Consider the following 9,493-nt stretch of genomic DNA (forward strand, 5'->3'; position numbering starts at 1 on the left):
ACTCACTCGATATCAAGACACATCTTGGTTAGATGAAGGCATGCCTTGACACACTAGCATTAATGAACAAGTAGAACACAATGCTTTTGGAAACAGAGTACGAAAAATAAGCCATTACAACAAACTCCAACACTTAGTTCTGGAACACACTCTATACTTAATAGCTATGGATATAAAACGGACTAAAGGTTTTATAACCATAATGGATGACTGCTCAATATTATAAAGATGGCCCTTTTTTATAGGTGTAATGACTAACTGCAGGCTTCTTTCACAAACTAGAATGCATTGTAGTAAACATGGTATTATGGGCTACCCAATCTCTCCTCACATCCTGAGAAAAATAGTATGGATTGGTAAGGACTAGTAAGGTTCACCAGCGCCACCTGATACAATATCATACAACCTATGTGCTGATTTGATTTGTATTACGATTCTATAAGCATCATGATTTTATAAATATCCAGATTTGGTATTCATTTTTTTTCAGTTTGTGTTACAATTCTAAACAAACTTAGCATATCATTTTTTCTATCATTCTATCACACATAGTTTAAAGTGCACCACCTATAGGATTATAGAGGAACTGCAAAATGTTAGCAAATGCTAATCAAATGCAAACATTTAGGCATAAATTAGTTAATAATTTATCTTGGAGCAGGCGGCACGGTGGGGTCAAGGGGCCAATAGTTCCAGTTCATGAGCCAGTACCACAAAATAAATAAATAAGTAAATAAATAAAAAAAATCTAGTTTCCTGGTTCAAATAGTTCTCACACTTTAGACACAAGACGCAGATCCACCTCGGATCCACCTCTTTGTTCATGGAGTTTGCATGTCCCCCCCCCCGTGCTTAATAGGTTTCCTTTGGATTGAAAAACCGGTTTCCTCCCACAGTGCAAAGACATGCAGTTTAGACTAACTGCCATTCAACCCCAAGGTCTCCTGCGATAGGCTTCAGGCTTCCCACAAGCCTGTATAGGATAAGCAGTGTAGAAATCTCTGTGGCAACACATGCATTTCAACACAATCGTGGAAGTTTTTTATTTTTTTTTTACAAAATTCTTTTTCAATCCATCTCTAAAAAAATATTATTTGAATTTGCCAAATGCCTCTATATTCTCTCGATGTGTTTAATAATGTGTTCACAAACTGTGAATATTGAGCTATCAGGAGAGTTACATGTCCGCATCTCTATTAAAATCATTCTGTTCACAAACAGATCACACCGTTCTAACAAATCATGCATACAAAGTGTTTTCCAAAAGTCAGCATGAAGCAGAGTGTCTCAGATTTGTTCACCTCTGACCGACAAAGCCAGACTCATTTACTACAGTCCGCACTGTGCCTGATCAGCAGCAATCTAATTCTCTTTCTCATCTCAGTGTAATCCTTGCTGGTGTCTCGTATCACACAGTGCCCTCCAGCCCTGACATTGACACATGGGCAAGTACACACACAAATCGCTGAAATGATTACAGTGCCATTCTGATGAAATCGCCGTGCCCTGGCCACGTCTCTGGGATGCCGCTCGACCCGGAGCTCACATTTACACCTAGCTTTGGGTTCTTCAGTGGGTCACACATCACGTGTCTATCACATTTATCAGAGATCTATCAAACTTGTTTAAAAAAAACAACAAAAAAAAACTGTATAGAAAGAAAGTGCAAGTTTCGTGGGTTTGTCTACGCGCCCAAAAATAACTTTGCACTTTTTGAGCTTTATGCTATTTCTGTATTTATTTATATATTTATTTAAGAGAGATTATTGGAAGTCAGTGACTAAAGTAAAAGTGACTACAGCATGGACATAAAAATTTGAAGAAAAAAAAAAAATACTGATAAGAGTTAATCGACATCATATTCCCTGCAATAACAAAAGCATTCTCATTTAAACATGCTTTTTATTTTAATAGACTAATGACAAAAACTAGACAGGCAGCATGATCCTGGGGCATTTCCACAGGATAGAAAATGCTAATCTTTGCTTTACAACCAGCAAAAACAGTGCTCTAGGCCTGTCTAATAGCTCTAATGGTTCCAGTTCATGGGTCAATACCACAAAAAAAGTTCCAGTTTCCTGGTTCGAAGTGTTCTGCCACTTTAGATACAAGGCATAAGTCAAAGTTCACACTTTTTACTGGTTCGCAGTGTTTATATACAATAATATTATTATACAAGTATATATAAAACACAAGGCTGCCACACGCAAACATAAACATAAAAACAGCATTATGAACTTAGTATATATAGGCAAACTGATTGAAACCAGATTACTTTGCACCGGTGTCTATTGTGTCCACACCTAGATCATGCACACAGTTCATAGTTAGTGTTTGTGCCCCAAGCTTTGCTATTGTTTGTGTACAACTTTGCAATTGTGATAAAAGGAGATCTGCAATTGCGTCTCCTGCTTAGGCCGGTCTTGGAACAGTGGAGTGGAGGTTGAGGAACCAAAGTTGGAATTATCAGCTCCTGGCCCACCCTGACCAACCTATGGTGGGAATCTCACAAAGTAATTTCCCTCTCCAAAATCATTTTTAAGACATTCACTCTTCGGCGCTTCCTAGACCAGATGTAGAGGTTGTGGTTTCTCACCAAGCACAAACCAAAGGCCAACAAAGTGGCCTTCTAAGTTGATTTTCTGCTATGGCAACCTTTCAAAAGATCTCCAAGCGAGAGAGCAGAAAGGTGGCCTCCGGCATCCACCCTGAACCATTCTTCTCTCTGATTTTGATGGGGTGGTCTCATCCCACTCTCCCATGCTGAGAATGTCGCTCTGCCTTCCTGTCCTCGCAGCATCACCCAGAACCACCCTGTCTCCTGCCCAGCTACTGGACTAGCCCAAGGTAATCACAGCACTTTTCAGCTCAAAAGAGAGCCTCATTCTGTCTGCTACCCGCTCAGGGAATAGGGTCACTCAGCTTCCTACTCCATTGAGAACATTGCTCCTTCCTTCATTTTCAGAATTTAGTAAGCAAGGTAATTCACCCTCCTCACTTGCGCCCCTTCTGTCACTGCAGGGAATAACGTGCTGTTCGCAAATGACTGTCCAGGACCCCCTCCTGATTTTCCTTTGCATGCCAAAAACCCTATTTCTAAAAACAGGTCTTTGAGTAGTTGAGTAGTACTGTGTGTGTGTGTGTGTGTGTGTGTGTGTGTGTGTATGTGTGTTGATGTAGCCATCAAGAGACAAGGTTTACCCTCTGACTGCTTACAAATGTCATTGATTTATTGCCAGATATATACATTCCTAATGAAGCAATTACTGCCAAATGTTACTGAGCAAACAGCCTCTTGATAAAACTGCTTACAGCTGCTCAGCGCTTGTAGAATGCAGAAAGACGAGCTGAACTGAAGCACTGCATAAGTACGGGGTATTTGGGGTTTGATATTGACACTATATACATCATATGTGACAGATAAAATGCTCTACATCAAACTGACTTTTGTATGCAGTAAAGCTATAGTGTTCAAATCACATTTTAAATGTTAGTGCAACTCCACTGTAATATTTCTACAGCACGTCTCCTGTTTAATTGCTCTGCTCCCATGTTGCCTATAGTACCTCATCAATCACGTTAACCACCTAAATGATCTCAAACGAGCAACTTTAGGTGAAGCAAGTTTTGCTGCATTAGAATGAACCTCGAGGTTTTTTGAGGTCCTCGGTTTTAACGCGCGAGGTCAAGTGAAGGACAAGCGGCGCCTTTCGGTTAGAAATGAGGCCATGCAAGCCTTTCTCTCACCTTGAGAGCGTTGAGAAAGCCTGATCTAATTAACCTGATGCACTCTTGCTATTATCCAGAGCAATGTTAAGCTTGTCTGGACTTGAGGTCGAGTCTATTAAACACCAGAGTTGATACAAATCATAAAGCAGACTTTTCACAAGGCTCTACGCTGACGGCAAATGCCGCTTGGCTTTTTATACCAAATCCCATGACCTTTCGGTGGAGCTTGGTGAAGAATGAGCACCCCCCCATCCCTCCAGACGTAATGCGCCTCTTCCGGATGGGCTTAATTAAGCACCGCGGCACAGTTAAAAACAGATTTGAGAAATGAAACTTGGCCAAATGCAAAGTGGAAATGGCATACCTGTGAATATTTTATGAATACGTCACACTTTGCTTCTGGGCCAAGCATTCGATAGTGTTAAAAAAGGGACGTAACGTAACGTGAATCTTGCTAACAAATGTAAGGAGCTGGATGGGGAGGTGGTTTAGGCAGTTTTGGGATGGGGTGGATGGGAAGAATGGGATGGTTACTGGGCATATGAGACTGTGGCTTACCTTTCTCTGTGGGTCGGAAACATCCTTACTGTACAGATGAGGACCTTTTTCTGCAATCAGAACAAAAGTGCCATGATAAAAACTTATAACCTACATGGATATGCAAATATTAGTTAGAAAACACAGTAGTTGTGCTCTTCATTTGTGGAAGGTTTCACTTTAAAATATATTACTCTCACTCAAGAGCCCTTAGGCCAAAGGCTAATGACAATAGTAACCATTTATCCAATTATAACACCATCCCCTCTATATGACCGAACTACACTTACTAGTGCATCTACTAATGCAACACCTAAAAAGTGAAAACATCCCACATTACACAAACGACAATAAAAGTGCAATGCATCATAAAGCCACTATGACACGGATGTCGCATTTTGTGATAAGTGCCATTTTGCTCATGTAGCATGAGTTACATTCTACAGTTGCATACTTAAATTCTTTATGCAAAGTCCAATTTCATTTCAGAATATAATCTCGCCTTGAATAAATAATTAAATAAAGGTGTGTTCATCTCAGGAACATACTCAGTAAGGAGTCTGGGTTCCTCTTAAGGTTTCTTCCTGGTGCCATTTCAGGATTTTTTTTTACGACCATCTCCTCTCTTTAGCAATCACCCAGTTTTCTGTGATGTTTAATGTTAACTTTTTTTGACGTTTCTGACTGGAAGAATATTAAAGACTGCCTTTTTAGTAGTCAGTGATTAAGGACTACCTTGCATTATTTTCATTTAGCGCGGCTGCCTCAACACCTCTATGGTCAGTGGTTAGAATCTCGCTCTGCCTGTTTGTGTGTGAATGAAGTTTGCACTTTCTCCTTAAGCTTTGTGGGTTTCCTCCACATACGCTGGTTTTGTTTCTCCCTACAATCCAAAGTGTGTGTAGTGTACGATCAGGTGTAGGAATGTGTACAAGAGTGCCCGTCCTTGTGCCCTGCAACGATCCAGAATGTCCTCCACCTTGTGTGCCCTGAGCTCCCTGGCACAGGCTCGTGAATAAGCAAGGGAGGGAAAATGAGTGAATGAATGAATGAATTGTTTATTGATTCCCAGAGAAAGCCTGCAAGTCAACAAGTGTCTTCTTAAGCGCAGAACGAAATATAGATATACTCATCTATAGACTCATGAAAGCTTCTGAGATAACCATTAATACTGTTAATCAAAGAAACATTGTGCAAACTTACTGCATAAAGATTAATATCTCAGGTGTTTCTGACACGCATGCACACACCTGTATGATGACTGAAGAACCGGAAAAAAATCTGTTACACTGGTTGGGATTTTGCAAGAGAAATGCTGGACAGTAAGAAGTTGTGTTAACACATCTGCCTAGATACAGCATTCTCCTGCCTCAGGCACTAAAACATACACACACACACACGCACGCACACATATGCACGCGCGCACACACTTCACTCACCCCATTTCGTTGTCAAGGCAAAATGACAGAAATTAACGGTCTCTCATTGCCCCCTTTTCAGTGCGGGAACTGCAGAAACCGCAGAGACAGAGAGAGAGAGAGAGTGTGTGTGTGTGTGTGTGTGAGAGAGAGAGAGAGAGAGACTCAGAGACCCTGGAGTCGAATCCGGACGCGTCCCAATTATCCGCGGAAATTAGCGCGTGAGGAACAGAAAGCGTCCAAACCCAGACTTTATACTAAAACCGTTAAACCGTAACGTAACAAAGAAACGCCGAACATCCCGTGTGGAGTTTCTTTCCTGTGTGTGGTTTTTCCTCTTTTTTTTCTTTGGCTGCACTTCGGTAACCTTGCGGACTCTCAGCTCGGCCGGCGTGCACGCGCCTCGCTCGCTGCGCAGCGTCACTTCGCCAACTTCTTGTTTTAAAACGGCGTCTGCCTCTCGCCTCGCCTCGCCTCGCCTCGTCTCGTCTCGCGCGCTTCTCGTCGCGCGCCGTTCGCTCTCGGTTCGCGTGCGAGCTCGAGCCGCCGCGGCACAGTGCCGGTGTCACGCGCTACCTCGCTACTCGCTGGGCTTTTTAAACGGCGCTCGCGCGCGCCACCTGCTGCTCGAGACACGCGGGCCGGCGAGAGCGCGAGCCCCGGAGCTGGACGCTTTGAACCGGGCTGCGTCCCAAATCTCGATCTTGCAATGTACACTCCTCACTTTCCACAGGAGATGTTTAGGAGAACACCTGTAGGCCTGACTGCACCTGTACCTTCATGCAGTTACCCAATAAGCCAATCGCCTTCATGCAGATACAGGTCGAGAGTTTAATGTTCAATATCAGAATGCAGAAAACGTAACCTTTAAATTTGCATCATTTGGCATCGTTTGATTCGTGTGCATGGAGTTTGCATGTTCTGGTTTACTTGAGCCCACAGTCCAAAGACATGCAGGTTAGGCTAACTGGCATTCCCAAATTGCTCGTAGTATGTGAATGAGTGTATGTACTGTATGTGTATGGCCTGCAGTGGATTGGCATAATGTGTGGCCTAAGGCTTCTGGGACAGGCTTCAGCCCTCTGCGACCCTGTATACAGGATAAGTAAGTAAGCATTTGGCAGACCCCCCTATCCAGAACAACTTACATTTTATCTTAATATAGATCTGAACATTTGAGGGTTCAATGCTAAATTGGTGGCTGTCGGTTTGAACCTGGGAACTTTCGATCAGTACCTTAACACCTTTTTAACTGAGCTACCCCTGCCTGATTTTAACCATAGTATGGTTCACTGACTCACTCACTCATTCATTGTCTATCTATGCTGCTTCATCCTGTACACAGGTGGAGTCTATCCAAGGAGACTTAGGGCACAAGGCGGGATACCCTCCTGGACGGGGTGCCAATCCACCGCAAGGCACATACTACGTCGGTTAGACTAATCTACATGTTTTTTGACTGTTGGAGGAAACTGGAGTATGCGGAGGAAACCCCATCAAGCACAGGAAGAACATGCAACCTCCGTTCACACAGACCCGAGGTGGGAATCGAACTAGGATGCTGGAGGTACAAGGCGACAGTGCTAACCACTAAGCCACCATGCTGCAGACTTGCACAACTTGACAAAAAAAAAGAGCAGCAGTTATGCAAGATAAAACACCTTGCTGATGAAAGGTTAGAGGAAACCACCTTTTGAGCTCAAAAGAAGGCTACAGTAACTCACATAACTACTATTTAACACACAATAGTGAGCTAAAAAGAATCTCAGAGCTTTTACTTTAAGGTAGTTTGGTTGCAACATTAGAAGACCACATTATAGGCTCCAGTGAGCAAGAACACACTGAAACTAAGGGAAGAGCCCAAATCCTCAACTGCTCAGATTTATTGTGTTTAAAGAGTCTGCCAGATTTGTCAGTTGGCATGTTCTCCCCACGCTTGGTGGGTTTCCTTCGGCTTATTTAGTTATTTACTGTTCACAAATTGCCTGTCGTGTGTGTGTACGTGTGCCCTACGATAGATTGTCGCCCTGTCCAGGGTGTATGTACCTTGCCTCGTGTCCGGAGTCTTCTAGGATAGGCTCGAGGCCCCTCACGACCTTGTACATGATGAGTGGTATACAAGATGAATAAAAAATATATTTTAAAAATAAAGCTATAATACTATATTATAAAGCTATAATACTATTCAAGTCACCAGACAAATGAATAAATTATTTAACTGATGATAGTGATTTGTGCTTTCTACCACTGTAATGAAAGAAAAACAATTATCGGAGACCTCTCAGACCCTTCAGACACCATAACCCTGGAGTACCCTTATACACTAACACACTGACATGTTCATGTCATTGTTTACTCTGCTCTCACTAGCTAATCCTGAATTGCATATTTCCAGGCATAAGGATTTAACACCATACTAAAATATTTATAGCAAAATGAAATATCATGATGGATCAATTAGACAAATTATTTCTACTGTAGTATTATGTGGCTTTGGACATGCCCTGCCCTCTAGTGTCCAGTTAGTATCAATTCAACATTCACTTAGTGAGGAGTAAGACATCATTGAGTCAAAGAGGGGGAACTTCAACATGTGTTATACAGAGCCACTTGGAAACATTTTTCTATAATGAGTCCTGAAATATTGGATTCCTTTCTACCGCATCAAATTAACTTTTATTTTTAATTAAGTAAAGAATGACAGTTTAGCTAATTATTTCAAGACAAATTTCCTTCTAGCCATAGCATTCTGTAACAGCTTTATCTACTCTCAAGTTAGATGCAACTTTTTATTTAAATTTTTTTTTTTATTTCAATTGATACAATTTGGTATTGGATACATGATTTATTTATTTTAAGATCTAATTAATTTAATGTGATTTCTGTAACTGGCTTTAATTTACACAATCGGTTTTCTGTGCAAGGAGTTACTGTCCATGCTCATGTTTTTCTCCTGTCTTAGCTTTGGACAAAATCTCAAAGTGCCATGAAAAAGTATTTGCCCTCTTTCTCATTTTGCACATTTGTCACACTAAAATGATTCAGATCTAACAAATTTTAGTATCACAAAGATATAACCTGACTAAATACAAAATGTCTTTTTTTTTTATTATTTAATTTAACGAAGAAAAAAAGCTGTCCAAATTTCACTTATGATACCCAGGCCTGATTAATGCCAGACCTGTTGAATCAAGAAATCACTTAAATAGAAACTGTCTGACAAAGTCAAGCACACTGAGATTATGTAAACATACACACAAAACAGTCTTCTCTATTACATTTCCATTTAAACTAAAGAACACCCCAGCTGTTTGTGCATCATGTGTTAATAAACCATGTCTTTCCTTATACCCTGGCTCTCATTCTCCTGATTCTCCAGTCTTCTTACTTCTGATGAAAAGGAAGATGATCCTGAAACATTTAACCTTTTATTAAGGAACTACTAAATCTGTGAGAAAAGTTCCAGCTTTTTGTGTTATTGTTGAATATCTAAACATTTTTTGAAAAATTAGACTTTAGTAAAATTCTTAATTCCTCAAAATTCTGATATTTACCATTTAAGGAAGGTGATGCCTTTGAAATATGAATAAGTGCACTGATGCAAACCCATGATATGTCTTGCGCACAAAACTAAGAAAACCAGATAAAAATAAAACCCCACCATCTGATGTCAATTCAGAATAACACTGCAGTACAAGCCACATGGAAGCATGTAAAACTTTCTAATTCTCAGGCAATTTCAGTCAAAAATCAGAATCAGGAAACAAAATGACATTCATTCCACTAGAATATTTAATAAAGAATATTTA

General features: G+C 40.9%; 1 protein-coding gene across 2 annotated transcripts in view; it reads right to left on the reverse strand.

The window, feature by feature from the left end:
• Positions 1 to 6,252, reverse strand: part of LOC128513396 (homer protein homolog 3) — a 30,291-nt gene extending 24,039 nt beyond the window's left edge. The window contains exons 1-2 of one of the 2 annotated variants that reach the window (XM_053487147.1): positions 5,706 to 6,252; positions 4,288 to 4,337 (exon numbers count right to left, since the gene is read on the reverse strand). In XM_053487147.1, the coding sequence (XP_053343122.1) occupies positions 4,288 to 4,310 (23 nt within the window). In that variant the 5' untranslated portion in view covers positions 4,311 to 4,337; positions 5,706 to 6,252. The remainder of the gene's footprint in view (positions 1 to 4,287; positions 4,338 to 5,705) is intronic. The other variant, XM_053487148.1, reaches the window with a different exon arrangement.
• Positions 6,253 to 9,493: the final 3,241 nt, after the last annotated feature.

The sequence above is a fragment of the Clarias gariepinus genome, chromosome 25, assembly GCF_024256425.1.
Source record: "Clarias gariepinus isolate MV-2021 ecotype Netherlands chromosome 25, CGAR_prim_01v2, whole genome shotgun sequence".
Taxonomy (NCBI): Eukaryota; Metazoa; Chordata; class Actinopteri; order Siluriformes; family Clariidae; genus Clarias; species Clarias gariepinus.